Raw genomic sequence first — 17,564 nt, 5'->3', positions numbered from 1 at the left:
TCACCGTGACCATAGGTACGACCAAAGAGATGTCCAAGAATGTCAAGGACGCAATTGTAGATGTGCATGGAACAACATGTCCCTCCATCTCGAGCTCAATGCAAGATCTTGTCTCATGAAGTGAGGATAATCATGTCAAAGGTGGTGAATCAGCCCAAAACTTCCTGGGAGGAGCTTGTTATTGATCTGAAGGCAGTTGAGACCACAATCACCAAAAACACCATTGGTAGCGCGCAGTGCCCGCAAAGTCTCCCTGCTCAAGAAGGCACATGTACAGGTCCGTCTTTGCCAGTGAACATCTAAATGATTCAGAGAAGGCTTGGGAGAAAGTGCTGTGGTCAGATGAAACCAAAATCAAGCTCTTTGGCATCAACTTGACCCCCTGTGTATGTAAGCTGAGTATGACCCAAACATTACCATCCCCACAGTCAAGCACAAAGGTGGAAACATTGTACTTTGGAGCCATCTTTCCACTAAGGGTGTGGGATGACTTCACCACACTGAGGTCAATGGATGCAACAACAACAGTCCACTGGCCACTTAAGAGCCAGAAGATAGGCTGTGGATGGGTCTTCCAGTAACCCAAAACATACTGTACTGCCAAGGCAACAAATAAAAAGCCCCTTAAGGTCGTGGCCTAGCTAATCTCCCGATCTCAATCCTAGAAAATCTGTGGAGGGAGACGAACTTAGAGTTGTGAACTGGCAGCCAACAAACCTTAAAGGATTTATAGTTTCTGTAAAGAAGAGTGGGCCAGAATCCCTCCTGAGATGTGTGCAAAAGCAAGCACTAAGTCATGTTTCGCACAAATGAAATACTTATTTCACTCAATGAGGTGCAAATCAATTTATAACTTTTATTTAATGTGTCTTTGTTTTATGGATTTTTGGTTGAGATTCTGTTAAAATGAAACTACTATAAAAATTAGAAACTGTTCATTTCAGCAGGGGATCAAATAATTATTTTCCCCATAACATTCGCCAAATCACTGGTTTTAGATCTGAGGGATAAATAAAACAAAGATTTAAATAAATAAATACCATACTGGTGGCGGTTTGAAATAATAATTGACAGTTTTTGCTATGAAATACACTGAGCGTTAACGTAAAAAGTGTGCAAGAGTTTCTTTTAGTAAGAGATAATCATGTCTTTTTTCTTACAGAGCTGACAAAAAAAAGAGTTCATTATCCAGAAAGAGTATATCTCCATTTAACTGACATCACCGTCTTATTAAATGCAAACTGAGCCAAAAATTCTGTGATACACCTCAGTGATTACCCATTGCTCATTTAGCTGACTCTGATTTTTACATACCATGTGATCCTCTGGTTAAGCTTCTGTACATTATTGCTGACAGTGAAAGGGGTTTACTGATATTTCTTTTGGAAACATTTTCTGTTATGGCTAGTTACTTACAGTTGCCTGTTACCCATGTGGAATTTGGAGCACTTCGTATAAAGAGACTAATGGATATTATTTTGCGTCATATTGCTAATGAAGCTGATCTCAGGCAGCCCTAATAACGAGGAAGGTCAAATAGGTCAGTGGGTGATGTTATAGAAAACTGTCACAAACTTGTAATTTGATAAGTAAGGGTTTCACTCAGGTCTTTAGGCTCTTTGCCAAGGGATACGGATATGTGTAAATTAGCATAAAGACTGTGGCTGTTATGAAGGCATCCCTGATCCTCATTAATGCTTGTGTGAAGATGGAAAACCCTCATGTTTTGAAGTTTCAGCAGTTTATTTTTATGGCCTTACGTCCTTTTCTGACACTGTTTCAAGAAATCGCTTGTTTTGCAGAAAGGAGACCAAAAACATTTTGTATAAGATGTTTGTTTTTCATCGTGGCTGCAGAGGCATTTTTTCTGGTTTCAGTAGGTAACAAAAACATTCTACTCTAAGTGAGATGCTCAGCATCAACCTAAGCCATTACATAATCAGATTGTTAGCCACTCATATATTTTCTCTGACTACTTCACATAAATAAATCACCAAATAGATAACCCACAACTGTGTCTAACTGCTACTGAACACAAAGTGACACAGCAGTTTAATAAACATGTTATATCTAGAAATAAGCTTTTTTTTCTTTTCTTTTTTTCTTTAAATAGGCAAGCTTTCTCACTTGCGAGTACAGTTTATCCAGTTCATCTTGGATTTGTTTGGGGTACTCCAGGCCTTGGCAGATTCTTTAGGGAATCAGTTAAACCCTATAAGCAGATAAATGCATCCATCTCTCCCTTCTGTAGAAGCAGCGATACATTCGTCTGTGTGGCTTTCCAGGCTTTCTTCAGCTGTTTCGCCTGATTCTGTTAGTCTGTGGGTATTTTGTGCTCATTAGAAAGGGGGCAGTAGTCACTTCTAGCTACTACAGTATGGCTAGCCCACCAGTGATGCTGTGTTTGTGGTCCAGAGAGGGGTGACTGGGGAACATCTCCTCTGTACCATGTAAGGAAACCAGGTGTTGCTACTCTTCTGTTCATCCACTCACAGCATCATTCTGCCAGAAGGGAAAAAAAGAACACGCATCAGGGTTCATTCTTAAGCTTGTAATATGTTTTCTGAATTTTCTGAAGCTTTCAACCGTATATTAACTTTTGTGTGGTAAGCCTCAAGCTAAGTCCTTTGGCCATTATCAACATGGTGTTTTCAAACAGGATGTGATAAGGAGATCTGAAACCGAAGGAAACTGCATACTAGCAGTTTCAGATAGCGACTTGTCTGAAACGAGAGATACCTGCAAAAAGATCATGTCGCATTAGCCTCCTTTTTATTCTAAATCGCAGTATTTACAGTATTTTTAGTCACTTAAAACTTCTGGTCAATGCCGTAAACTGAGTTCAGTTAGCATTTTCCCATAGAGTTCTCCATAACAGGGCAAATTTTGGAAACCAGCCCTCTGCTGGCCTTTACAATAAAATGCAGGTTAAAGGCGCTTCCACACTGGCTTTGCATTTCACACTAGACAGCTGTGCCCATCTTTTATACACTGTCTATGAAATCAAAAGAGCGGTAGGATCATTTTCTCAGCCTTTTTTCTTCCCAGCATCCTGCTGGCCATTAGAAAGGATTCAGTACACTCCCGTGCTGGCTTCAGTTTTCAGACCTGAAAGAGCAGTGCCAGTCACAACACCACCAAACACAATCTAAGGCAGTTTCATACAGAATGTCTGTTGGTGCTGGATGATGTAACCACATCTAGCTTTCCATTGGCTGTGGTTTCCAGTTTTCATTGTACTGGTTAAGTGGCTAGACACTGACTGAATGCCAGAGGAACATAACTCTAACTGTCTGGGAAACAGAGGTCATCTCAGGACTAAAACCTGGCTTTAGGAGAAAACAGAGAAAAGCACTGATTTTAAATATCAGCTATTATCCACCTGTTATCACATGACTAAATTTACATACTCAGGTCACGTGGTAACAACCAGACTTTATCCTTGGTAACTCTCACACGACACCCACTGATGAAGGCCAAGAGATGATTTAAAACAATGGAAAAACTAGCGAGTGAAGAAGATGGTATTTAGGATAGCAAACATGCTTACATATTTTAAAGATCTCATAGAACTGGAGCCCACAGAATAAAAAAATGGTTGATACTTTGTGGATATATTGTTGCTTTATCCTCTCCAAAAAGCCAATTTATAGCCCAGAGTGCACATGTCTGTATCATCAAATTCCAGAGTAGCCACAAAAGTTGTTTGGGAAAAACTGGCAGGATCCCGGACAACAGAGACTCAAAACTTAATACTTTTAGCTTCATGGATAAAATTGCCTCAGTGTGTGCTCTGTGTTTCATGGTCCACACTGATCTTTATATAACAACATATTGGCTTGAAAATGAGCTCAAGGCCAGAAAACACAAAAACTAATAAAATGGGCCAGCTCTGCTTTTCAAAAAGCAGCCAGCTTCACAGGAATATTTTACAAGTCTGTAATTCTTGTTAAGACTCCCACCACAGCTCTATGAATCACATCCACCAACTGAAAATAATTTCTGCTGCCCAAACAATACGACTGCACTTTAATGGGAAAAGAAAAATTTCCACTTTCCACACCTTAGCAGTGATTTACCCTCCATCCTTGTAGGGACACAGAAATATTCTTTTATCAACAGTGTGACACAGAGTGCTTTTGGTTCTTGAAGGATACTTGACTGCACTTTAGAGAAAATGCAAAGTAAATGTGTGAAAACACGTCTAATAAAAGATCACAAACACAAGCACAAAAATAAACACAGAAAGTTGCACCAACCCCATCTTGCTTTTGGCAGTGCCAGACGTCACTGCACGACTTTCAAAGAGCTAAACCTGCTCTTCTTCTCTTTTAGCAGAACTGTCTGTGCGTCTGGCTGTCTTTGTAGCATCTATGATGTTAATTAACTCACACCACATGGAGTGTGTTGCTTTAATTGGACAAGGTCTTGGCATGCTGCTCTGTGGACAGACAGGCCAGGAATAATTTCATAATGTACAATTACATTATTACCTCAGAAAAAGGGAACCAGTGAGTTCAAAGATGGATGTGAATATTCAGGAGACAGAGGTAGGCTTTGATCACACTGACAGAAAAAAAAAAGGGAAAAAATGTGAAATTCTGTTTTAGCCTTCTGGGTCTATCTGAGTGTCCTGTGCAGGCAGCACAGCAGGCGTTTAAGTGCAGGTGTCGGGCATGCCTACCTGTGACCGATCTGATGTAACAGACAGACTGCTCGAGTGGCGGAGGTGGCGTTTACTAGACTGGGCTATAACGCTGAGTCACTGGTGACTGACTGTAAGAAGCAGTGTTACAAAGGCTGGTGAGTCAACTATATGTTGAATAGGCTGACAGATGCCACCTCACCTAGACCACTCTAGCCATGGCTAAGCTCAGCTGGCCCAGTAAGCTACCAGCCTTGAGTGAGTGGGAGGTTGCTGGCATGAGGTGCTGCTCTAAGTCGGTGCCAAGTGATTCATCGGCCACCAGGGGAATCTGTGTGACGTGTTCTGCTCAAGTGAAGTGGTGTCATTTGATGTTGCTCAACACCTCATTTCTCCCGCTTTAATCTATGACTTCTCGCTGATGCTCAGCATATATTAACCAGAGTTGAGTTATGTATTTTTAATTTTACCACCAAACACGAGCAAAAAAAAAAAAGTAATAAAAAATCTGCTTTTTTTGCCTTCCCCAGATTGCACACTTATTTTTGCTGGGTAAGTCTTAATCAGCACTGACTGAAGGCAAACTAAATCTATCTAACATATGCAGTAAAAAATGCCAGACTGAATGACAGGAGCAGATCACATTTGTTCCAATTATGAAGTGGGGAGCGTCAAAGTGAGTACACTACACAAGGAATGTAAAATAAGTGATGATATAGAAAATTCTCACTGCCACTTCTTTTAAATCTGCCTTCTAGTGTCATGATGCTGCTCAGTACCACTAATTGCAAGGAGGTGGACAAGCAGGCAAAAGGGGGATGTGCAGATACTGGGAAGCCAGCCAAAGCTTTAATGTCCTAATAGCTGCGGGTGGACAACCAAGCAGGGCTCTAAGGCTGCTGAACTTCCTGGAAGGTTTTAGTGCTTTTAAAGGGCTACATGAGAGCCCTGCTAGGATGAGTGACGCCAAAATGTTTTTCTGTGGCAATGTGATATCTTAATGGGTTCCCAGTAGTTTTTGTGCTACCACATCCTGGTCATATGAGCTCAAGAGCTACTTGATCTATGTCATCCAGGACACATTAACTGTCTCAGGCTCAAATTAAACTTTTTGTTGCTAATGCACAACCAAGTCCTGCAGTGGTACTACTGAGTAAAAAAAATTAAAATATGCATGTGGGGTAATCAAGTTGTTAGTTTTTAACTGTTGCAAATCTGCAACGCCTGCCTTGAGAGGCTTAATGTGAATGGATTTTAAACTGGATACAGAGTGCTAAATGGGAAAATCATTACCGCTATCTGGTAGCACATCTGTATGGTAAACATAAGACTACACCTTTATAGTTTAACCAAGCATAAAGAAAGGAAATGGGGGAAAAATGTTTCCCTGCCCAGATTATAAGTAGATGAGATGAGATGATTTTTGTGCTCCATGAGTTGTCAATGCTTCCTTCAGTTTTAAACAGCTCCATGTGATCATCTGCTGAGCCAGCTATGATAATTTAACCTCTATCGCCTGATGGTTTTAACTCATTCCACGACCACTCTGAGGCCTCCAACACCACCACCTTCTCCAGGTTCACGTCCTCGCAGGATGACCCCTCCTCTCAGTGTGAGAGCAGCAGAGTTAAGGATGACTGCTACTACTAAAGCTACTGTTGCAACGTGCATCAAGACAGCCACCATAGTTTAATAGGTCAGTTATGTATTTATTAGGTTGTTATTATTATTATTTTATTACATTTATATGTATATACATATACATTTAACTTTTATAGTATTTTTATTATTTTATTTTAATTAGGTCTAATCATTGTGTATAAAGATTAATCAGGTGACCATTTACGAATCTTATTTATATGTTCCTCTTTGACCTAAACACAAATATTTGAATGATTTTTGTGAAATCATGATTTCATTTTCAGCTCATCCACCCGAAGGACTAATGAGCTGGGAAGACGTCCGTCATCCATCCATCTGTCAATAATCTACAAGAATTGCTGACATTATGAGTGAGGATTTAATCAAACCTATGCACAATGATCACCCTCGAGGTCAGGGTCATATTTGTCGTTCTCAGTGGATTTGAATTCTCATTAGTTTGTGCAGTACAGCCAGCCAATGATAGGAAAACTTATCACTGCTTTCTGTATTTCACACATTATAATAACCTGTAAATTACAATGGATCGTGTGCCAGATGAGCTGCATCAGTGATGTTCTAGTTTTTTTTCTATTTTTTTCTCATTAGCTGAGCGAGTCCACAATCTTTTAAGTGCAGAAAGACTTCCTTGAACTCCTCTTAATAATCATTAGTTTAGTTCATTTGCAGAGATAAGGCGTCCCCAGGCCAGTAGATATAAGACACATAAAGGTCCAAGCCAAACAGCTCCTACATAAATGTGTTTTTTATCAAGCTAATGGACAAACTATAACTGCCCATCCTATTCAACACTAGGATAAGCACTTGAACAAATAGCGTGTAGAAAAACAAAGAGTTTGCAATAGTGTTTTTCACAAATCCGTTGTTTCCACTGAGTGACATTACCCTGTGAGTAAACTCTGCTTGGAAACAAACAGTGTGCCCCCCCTGTAATGATAATCCATGACTCCTGGTGTGGCAGGCTGATCATTCGTCTCTCACCTGGATCATACATCGTTAGGTGAAGAAAGAGACAGTTATGTTTTTGTACTTTATTCAAACCGAAGTGAATACGTGAATATGAGATTTTAATAAAGGGCATCCACCGAGGAAAAGTAATAACAGTTTCTCAGGCCGCCCACGCTGAACCCTGAGCAGATCTGCAGCAGCACATACCAGCCTGCTTACGTGCAACGTGGTAAGCAGGATTCCCACACGCTGAGTGCAAAGCTGCGCTCTCTCCCCCTCTTGCTCTCTCTCTTTAAGACCTGACTTGCCATCAGGACCTGCTTTGCTGCATGGGTTACCATTTGTGCTGGATTCCAAAGTTGCTGCTCGACTGGGTTGTTTTTAGATGCTGCTGGGCCTGTAATGGGACTTGACCCGATCTCTGGTTGTTTACATTTGGCCAACAGATGTCCAACTAAGTGGACCCAGTTTTCTGAGCCATTACTCTGCATCCTCTCTGGGGATAAAGATCTGTACCCCCGCAAATAAAACCCAGCTAATGACGCACCGTGTGGGCAACGTCAACTGCGGTATACACACAGAGAGAATCGCCCATAACGGTTACTTAACACATTTAGGAAAAAGTGTAAGCGTTATCTGGATTCTCAGAAGTGTTTCATTGTGTGAAACTTTCCCCCTCCCCCCCAAAAAACTATTCTGATCTTGCCCCAGAAACTGCTCGTGACTGAATTTATCTCGCAGCATCTGTCACTTTATTATTGATGTCAATGATTATGCAAGAACATATTTAGCTCATGGTAAATTTTGTCCTGTTTGTAAAAAATGCGGTTACATTTTTTTCTTGGTATTTTTAGATAGAGATCTTACAAAAGATGATACCAAAACACTATCAGTCCTAAAGCAGTTCCCATTACTCATCACAATGAATTACTATGAACTTATCTTGCTCTCATTTTCCAAGCCCACTTAGTTAATGAGCAGTTTGCTGCTATTTCAAACACCTTTTTTTTTTTTAAATCAACTTCCTCTGCCTTAATGCTGGCTTCTCGCCAGTGCAGGTCAACCTCACTAGTCAAGGATTGATGAGTCCTATCATACTGAACTGACTTCACGTCTAATGAGGAGGCTCCGCGGATATGTTCAGTCTTAGTTAACCACGTTTATACCAGCAGAGCAGCCCCAGGATCCCTCTGCAGCATCTCAGCTCGTCTATCTATGGCTTCTACAGTCCACAGTGCTTCTTAAAGCCATTTGTCAAAACTCTACCCACATTAAATTATCATGACCCGAGAGAGATGTCTACCTCTAGGAAGAGACTGAGCCACAATCAGAGACAGATAGGGTGCACGGTGTCTGGAGACGCGCAACCGGATGAAAAATCGACTGCACAAAAATGTACGGTTGTTCAGGCTGCGCTCTGCGATTGTGCAGCTATATTCTGAAAGTTTAAACAATGTCTGGCAGAAGAAGAAAGGTTCCCCGCAGCTATGGCGTGTTACAGGTCACTCCTGGCATCATAAATCATCGCGTATGTTCTAACAGCAGTCACATGCAGCCTAACACACCTTCAGACGCCTGTGACTGCTCTCAGCGGTAATAAAAAAGATACGCTGAACACATAGCAGATGGTGTTTTGCCGCAGAAACTCCACAAATGATTTCTAATGCGACTCACAGTCGACTCATTCAAGTTAAATATGAGCTAGGAGCCCCAGGCGGGCACTGCAGCTTTCACATTATCCTGTTCTTTTCTATTCATTAATAATGATAGCTCCCTAATGAGTTGGTCAGACTTAAAACCAAGAAATATCTCTCACCCAAATTCCTCCTATAAAATAAAAGAAAAAAAAGGTTTATGTTGACACAGAGTGCAGCTATTTTGAGATGAACGACGCATACAGATCAGACGCTTTGCAGAAAATGATTCACTGCTGGGCAGAAGGGAGTGGAGCTCTAAAAGTTCTGTTGAAGTCTGTAATCCAGTAAATTGACAGTTGGTAATACCACTGGTCGGATCTAATCGCGAGTGTGCTATCTATATCTTTGTGTTTACAGTGCGCCCCTAACGAGCGACTCGATGTTTGAGCTTCCTTGCTGCTGGCTTTCGGGAAAGTATGCTAAAAATGTTTTAATTTGTCCTGCTAGACACAGTTTCCTTGCCATGTTGCTGTCTGCAAACAAAACAATGAGCACAAAAGAAAACACGCAGACAAGAAAATGAGAGGCAGAATTAAAGGAACGATTTTTTAAAGGGTCGGCCGACTTTGGTTCTTAGCATCTGTAGCTATTAATGCTTTATTTTGTCAAACAAGCAAGAGGGTCTCTACTGCATATTTGCTTATCAGAGCAGAACAAGTTATTTTGTATAATAGGCAACAAATGGTTACGTAACACTTCCTACTCTATGGCGTCAAATGAGGGTATCACTGTTTCTGAACTTCTGTGGTATAAATATTGAATTTTTCACTACTTGTAATTCTGTTTTTCTCTTTTGACCGGAGACAGATAATTTTAGTAGTTGCAGAAATGCATCTGTCTATGTCCATGGCATCGAAGTTGACAGCTGTCATGTGACGGGCAGTGACTCACCATGCGGTGGATGTGTTGTAGGGCAGGAGTGTAGGGCTGTGGCTCTCCCCTCTGAGGCTGTGTCTGGGCTGGAAGTGGGTGGGGACCATGGGCTGCGCTTGAGCCTGGGCTTCGCTCTCCTCCGGCATGGACCTGTGCCACTGACTCCGAGCCTTCTTCAGCCAGCGTCCTCCAAGACCCCATTTCTCCAGGTAGATCCGGCACAGCTCGTAGTTTATGGCTGAGTAGTAGAGAAAGTCCAGAGCCAGCAGCACCATCACAAAGAAGCCGTAGATCCACACACCGACCAGTGCTGTATAATTACTGCAAGAGACGCAGACTGGGAGAATTAATGCTGGATAATCTGAAAAAGATGATGATAAACACTTTTCATATCCTCAGAACCATCATCTAGTTACCCTTACACTGGGCTTAAATCCCAAAAGCAACGATAGTGCCTGCCAGGTGTGAATGTTTGCTGTTTATGTGGCAAGACCAAGACATTTATCAAGTCCTCCCTTGATAAAAACTTAAAAAAATAAATATAGGGGGGAAAAAAACACCATCTGTTCCATTTACTGCTTCTTAAATACTGCTTCCTAAATTGGACAAAGAATTTCATTAGCACAAGAGAGTTTTATACGTCTCGTTTTGGCTCTTACATAGTTTTCTCTAAAAATCAGCGCTCTTATTTTTCCACCTCTCATAAATTTTCTTCATGTATTACATGATCCAGCTGGATTTATGTGGGGTGCATTTGAACTTTTTGTTTTAGTCCACCCACATACATAAAGTATAACAAGGTGAATGAGCAGAAAGGGCTTCAGAAAATAGCTTCCTGAGAGGTTGGGAAAGCAAAATTTACACACATACACAAAAAAATAAAAATAATCTTGTGGTGTCACATTGCTGCTTAAATGCTCAGGGCATGTAGGGTGGAAATATTACACATGTTCATGGACTGAATAAATATTCTGACTCTGAGAGGCAGAGATGACACAGGGTGTTACTTCAAAATAGAGATTTATTTGGAGTGAAACCATTCTTTTAGTTATGCCTTAATATGCAATTAGTGTGACTCCACTGATTAAAGCCCTTAGAAAAAGTGATATTCGAGTGGTTGTAATTCAGTAAATCAACTGAATCCGCTTCTGTCTGGAAACGATGCAGCCTTAGGGGTGTTTATCTGAATAAACTGCTTTAAAACAAACACCGAAGCTGCTTGAATGAATACCATGTCAGTAAATGCTTAACTGCATTTACCTTCTCTCACCTCTGCATCAGAGGCATTTACCTGCTATAATTTCGTTTGTATGTGTTCTAACAGACTAACAATGCAGGGATATATTTGAGTCAGTCTGATCGCAGAGCAAAGAACGCAGATTGTGCACTGTTTTTAGCGAAACTGATCAGAACCGCACCACTAACACCAACGCCATTCAATATTAATCACAGCTTTCCCAGAGACAGCAGATTGAAAGGATTATCTGTCAAATATATAACAATATTTGATGTTTTCCTGTGATTTTCTTGGACATTTACTCTAAGATGACTTCTCCATATGTTTCAGATCCACGATATTTCAGCTGCTCTGTTACTTTATAGGAGACGGCGCACAACATTGTGACAAAACCCTTGGAGTCAAAATGCCTTTAGTTTTACCTCAAACTCAACTCTAATCCCATTTTAACCATGAAGTGTAAGAAGGGAGCGCAAAATTATGGCCAGTTTAACTCGCTTGGCCAGCAGTAAATATCAAGCCTGCAGTCTTATTGGCCACTGAGCCAAGATAAAAGAGAGGCCCAACAGGCCATCTGACACTAAAAATGAAATATCATGACCTGCTGCAGGGCACTGTGTACCGTTTGAGACAGAGGCATGCTGGGAGGGCATTAGTACAAAGAGCTGTGGTTTTGTCACCCAAGCCTCCCACTGGGTGCTCCCACAGAAGAAGAGGGACATTTTTCTGTGTCCTTCACTCAGTTTAAATCTGCTTATACTCCACGCCATAAGCACTTCTTTCAGTTTAGTTGTCCTCTGTGAGAAATCTGTCATATCTTGGCATGTGTGCAGTTTTTTTTAATAATGCCACACTGATACAGCTCTGCAATTTTACACAGACTTTTACTTTGAAACAGTCTAGGACTTTATAGACTCTATATGCTTAATAGCCAGCACTTAACCCCCAGCTTTGCAAAGGGTTTCATGTGGAGGCGTCATACTCAAAACACATAGGCTGCTTTTAGCATCTGCTCTTCTCTGTGGTGGTATTGAATACCTCTTCAGGTGTAGGTCAGTGTCAACAAGGTCTCTGAGCACGATACCATCAAGAAGGTCTGAAGACCAAAAAAAGCTGGTTTCATATGATCTGAGATAAATTTATCTGTCGCTGTAGCAACTCACATACAGCTCTCCCAAGATTCAGCGAAGCCAGTTTTCACTAATTAACTGTGACATGCAGGTTATCTTTTGGTATTGTTTGTTTCGTTTTAGCAGGATACTACTTAATGGTGTGGGTATTTTTTTTTAATAGTTTGATTTGTATTGGTTTTTATTAACTCTCCTCTCTCGATTCGGGTTGGTGGATGATGGTGTTTTCATGAAGTACACATGAGGATACTCCACCTGACTTTCATTTTTCAGTCAGGTGATTGGGCTGTACCACTGAGGATAGAAGGAGGAATGGGATGATTTCTGTCTTGGGCTTTTGTTGAAATGCTTTTGTTATTATTTAAATGTCTGTTATAGTATTAGGATGCTCATGCTATTTATTGTAGGAGTTTTTTCTGTGAATAAATTGTAAATATCTCTAGGTTTGACCCCCATGATTACAGCGGAAAGAAAGTATAAGTTAGGGTTATTCAGGGTTGTTGGGGGATTTGATTTTTGTGGACTGGAGTCACTGTTAGGTTCTCTAATGTCCCTCTGTTTGTAAAGTTTTTGGTAAAAAAAATCAGTCAGAGCTCTGCTCTTGCACTTGATATAATCTCCATACACTTCAATCAATGTAGTTACTGCCCTGAAAAAGGATTGTTTTCCCCATAAAACCCTACAAGTGTGTTCCATGTTTTAAATACAGTCAGCCGAGGGTATGTGAGACATGTTTAAAATATTTTAAAACCCTCACAGCCTGAATTAAAATTCTGCACATTAAGCTAGCTAAGACTCTTGCAATTTTTTTCTTTGCAAATGCAACTTTTGCCTGAAGTTCACCTTTACTACTACCACAGGTCCTATTGGGCAATTATAATGCCTGATAGCGAACAGCGTGACAAAACTCATAATGATAACAAAAACACACACACACCTAAAACAAGAGGTCAGAAACAGACTCTGATGGAAATATGTATAAAACTCCATGTATTTAGTCCTTGTCCATATGTGTCTTGTGCAGCCCATTTCTCATCAGTATGCCATGATTCCCAATATTTGACTTTGTTAAGATGGGCAATGTTCGAACTGGTAACCCTTGAGTAGCATTGGGCATCTAAGCCTGAAGATGCTAACTGTTATGTTTTATTTAATCTCTTTTCTAAACCAAGAAAAAAAGGAAAAATATGACAGTGCAGATTTTTGTCTCAGAAGATTCACAGTGAAAATCCATTTGACTCAAATGGCATCTTAAACGATTACTCACTTGTGTGCATAACCATCAGGGGTAGTGGTGAGGTTGACCTGCATGACCAACTGGAACTCAGTCTCGTTGCAGCAGTACTTGAAGGCGGTGTTGTTGTGGTGGCAGCAGAACATATAGGTCTTGTTGTCTGAGAGGCGTGGGCAGTGAAAGCCAAAGTGGTACCGCCCTTTGTGGTCAGAGTAAGGTTCACACACTCGGTAATGAGCAGAGAGGGCTGCAGTGGTGGGAAACAGGGGGAGAGAAAAAAAGAAAAGAAACCGTAGATGTAATATTCAGGAGCTAAACAAAGGACTCATGACCTTTGAGGCAGAATTTGTGTTTGTCTCCCAGTTCTGAAAATGACAACAACTCTCCAGGAAGCACCTTTCAACCTACAGCATCCAAACTGCAAAAACATAATCGTGAATGCTTGTTTTCTTTGGAGGCCTCTGAAGATACACGAGTGGATTGAATTCGGTTAATACCTCTGGCGAAGGACAAGCAACACAAAACACGGTGTACTTGCAAAAATAATCAGAGAGTAGATATTAAATTATTCATGCAGGCGCATGATGGCAAAAGCAGTCATTTTTATTCTTGAAGGAACACAGAGACTATCAGACTGATTAGCTAATCATTCAAACCAGACGGCATCGTCTTATTTTCTTCATGTCGTCACGCCATCCAGAGATTTCATAGGAGCTTACTGAAGTATGAGCTGGAAGTTATGGAACCTAATGGCACTTGTTGCAGTAGTGGATTCTGACACATCAGTGGGTAAACTAGAAAATGTGTAGGTGGTGGTGGCAGACTCGCAGCTTGATTTCTTGTTTTTACCTACAAGTTTCTTGAGGTCACAGAGTTTAGTCTCTGACGGCCCGCTTACTTTTATCATCACGTCTAAACCCAAAGTTTTCCCCAAGAGGGATAGCGGTGTTTTTCTTGTTACTAGTCCAACAAGCAAGTTCTCTGTTTGTTTCACAGAAGAGGCTGATGTCAGGTGGCACATGCTATTACAATATAGCCTGAATACAGCATTACTCTACCGGTTTAATAAGAGAGATCTGAGTGTGCCAGGTGTGCTCCGGTATACTGGACATCTTTGATAACACCCAAGCGCGATACAAACATAAGGGTGGCTTCTGTGCGTTTGTATGGAAACAACAAACATACTTCTCAGATTACTTGACAAAATGAGTGTATAGCACGCTGCTTCCCCTAGGCTGACCGCCTCGCTTCATCCTCCCTCCAAAAGAAGGATCCCCTCTGTTTTTTGTGATTGTGTGTCTGAGTGTTTTTCTATTTTGTCATTCTATTTATAGGTGAACAAAGAGTTTCACTGTGAACCTGGTGCCACCTAACTATATGGTTTTAAACACTGTTGTTTAATCTTGGACCGGTTTCACTTTTATTTAACTCACAGTACAGTATCATAGGTTGTGTTTTTTTAATGCAGTTTTTGTTCTGCACATACACAATACATGACTTAAAAAAAGAATTTCAGTAAAATGGGGTAAATTTCAGAAATCTGAACAGAAATTAATCAAAGCCAAAGTCATCCTGAAAAGTATAACCAGTCATTTGGGCAGATGAAGCCATACGGATGGAAACAGTCAGTTCTTTATGCAGCTTCATGCAGTCCTCTGGCTTATTTGCATTCAGCCAGAACTACGCTTACGAGTCCCTGCAGCTTTAGGGGAAAGTGAATGTGTTACTGTCTCGTGGGGGGAAATAATAATGTTTCCAAGATGGATTCTGGCAACCAGTAAGGATCAAGTAAAAGAAAAAAATCACAAGAATTGCAAACCAAACTCTAATAATAATAAATAACCTATCTATTTATAAAGCTGATAATCATGCCTGTTTGACATATTCATTGTTTCACAGCCATTTAAAACAGCCTATGACCTGTCCAAAACTATATATAAAGTTCTCAAAATGCCTATAAGCACTGGAAGCCAGAATAGTGACAAATATACAGAATGCACTGAAGCATGCATCATCGTGCAGTTCACTTTTATATTTCTTTGCAGTCTCCGATAGAGGGATTATGTGACAATGTTTTATGTATCTAACAGGAAATCTATTGCCCATTTCCAGCTCCACAATTTTATTCTGGGACTCTGCTGAAGTAACTGCATATGATTCAAAGTCTAAAATAATTCTTATGGATCTACTGAGACTCAGCAGCACCTTAGTTCATCCTCTGAAACAAGCAATTCTAAAACCATTATTAGTTACAGCCACACTAAGACGCTTCCTCTGACTGCTAAGAAACCAAATGTTTAAAGGATTACTTGTACATACACTCACTTTATTATCTTTGATTTTGGTGTTTGTTTCATGTGAGCATCCTCCACAAAATAGGTACAAGAGCTTGTATGTAAGCATAGCAGTGTTTTTGTTACTTATCTGCAGGTGAACCAATGAGATTTTAACCTTTTAATAGCTCTATATGTGGCATTTGCAGGTTCTGTAATTCTGTTTTCACTTCTTGAAAGATGCCGCTCCATGGGACGTGTACCTGATTGATCCTTCTCTTATGTTTTCTTTTTCATCAATAAGCTGCCAGTGCTGTCAGATTTTTAGGCTTCATTGATGTAAAACTGCGTTTTACTGTGATTTAATTCATATCAGCATTTCTGTACTTGCTTGCAGAATCACTCTGGCACCGTGTATTCTTGTTTGGCTTTGATTGATAATTCTCAGCTGAATCACAAATTGAAATGATGTCACTCCATGTGAAGTGCACTGAGCTTAGTTTGATGTTTTTATTGTAGCTTATTTATCCTTCTCATATGTGCTTCCTTTTATGAGCCCAAAAAATATGACTGTGTTGTCAGTTAAAGTGTTTCGGCTGTGATTTAGTTCAAGGTCCACTTGTGCAGGCAGTGTGATAGAAGTCTTTCACTCATCTCAGGCCAAGACAGATCAGCATTTGAAAGAGACCTCTTTCAGGTTATAATGAGCTTGCTGGCCATCTTCGCTTCAGCGATGCTAATTTCAGCAGGAGAGGCTGTAAAATGAAACACTACTGAAGGGCACGGTAGAATTAAAAGTCAAGGATGGCTTCTTCAGCAGTGAAAGGAAGCTCTTCATTTGACCCTTGCGTTGACAATACAAGTCAGTTAATCCATGAAAAAGTTCTGCGGTACGCTCATGTTTTTATGCCCTTTAAAAGAAGAGGGTCAGCGGCTGAGGGTTAGTAACCTGGTAATAAAGAAACAGAGGCCCTTCACACTGTAAGTGGAGTATAAAATTCTCTAATGATGCACAACTGGAAACAGACAAGTTCATCGGCAGTCTCTGGCTTCTCAAATGAACAACAGCTGCTTCTGGAAGCGATAGTGTTGTAAACACACCCACCTGCTTAATTTCATTAACACCTCTTGAAGTTTAGGATACAGTTAACAGCTTGGCTCCTGAACTACAGTTTGTTTACTGCCTGTGGTCTGAAAACGGCTGTGGCTCTCTCTCTCTCGCTCGCAAACACACAACATCAAAACATCAGTCAGTGCTCACCCATCACTTTTTTTTATCCATAACTGCGCTCGCATCTGCAGTTTGTCTTTGTTCTGAAACATAAAGGTTTCATTCGGTGATCCTCGACAAAGAAGACAAAATGATTTTTGCTCACGAGTAACCCATTCACTCAGATCTTTGGTAAGCTGTAAATGTAATGTGCGCATCCTTTTTCTTTAGCTAAGTACAATACACTGTGTGCACCTTCTTGGTGCTATTATCTTTGCCTTTGGTTAGTTTGTCTGCTATTCACTCACAGTCTGTCCGTCTCTGTGTCAGCAGTGTTAAACCAAATCCACGATAGGCTTTTCTACCTCTTCTTAGTCAAGCATGAAAAACAGCTTTGATGAAAAAAAAAAAAAAAAAAAATAATTTTAAGCTTAATATCAATCTGCCTTTTTTTTAAAAAATAAAATAGTTGCACTTTGATTATCAGGATAATTTGATGATAATGAGTTATTATCAATATTTTCATGATGGTAAATATACTGAGACACAATTATATTTTCAGTTTACAATTTAAAGTTATTCTGTTGTCTAGTCTTTAGTGTTAACTCCAACATCACTGCACCATCGAGAGCATCCTGACCAACTGTATAACAGT

At 40.4% G+C, this 17,564-nt stretch overlaps 1 protein-coding gene across 2 annotated transcripts in view; it reads right to left on the bottom strand.

The window, feature by feature from the left end:
- Positions 1 to 864: 864 nt before the first annotated feature.
- Positions 865 to 17,564, bottom strand: part of shisal1b (shisa like 1b) — an 18,556-nt gene continuing 1,856 nt past the window's right edge. Inside the window, exons 2-4 of one of the 2 annotated variants that reach the window (XM_005728170.1) lie at positions 13,460 to 13,673; positions 9,844 to 10,146; positions 865 to 2,502 (exon numbers count right to left, since the gene is read on the bottom strand). In XM_005728170.1, the coding sequence (XP_005728227.1) occupies position 2,502; positions 9,844 to 10,146; positions 13,460 to 13,673 (518 nt within the window). In that variant the 3' untranslated portion in view covers positions 865 to 2,501. Of the gene's footprint in view, positions 2,503 to 9,839; positions 10,147 to 13,459; positions 13,674 to 17,564 lie in introns of those variants that run through there. The other variant, XM_005728169.1, reaches the window with a different exon arrangement.

Source organism: Pundamilia nyererei, unplaced genomic scaffold (assembly GCF_000239375.1).
Source record: "Pundamilia nyererei isolate P.nyererei 1_Seehausen unplaced genomic scaffold, PunNye1.0 scaffold00027, whole genome shotgun sequence".
NCBI lineage: Eukaryota > Metazoa > Chordata > Actinopteri > Cichliformes > Cichlidae > Pundamilia > Pundamilia nyererei.
Note: the sequence above shows the minus strand (reverse complement) of the source record. Positions and strands in the feature narration are given on the sequence as shown.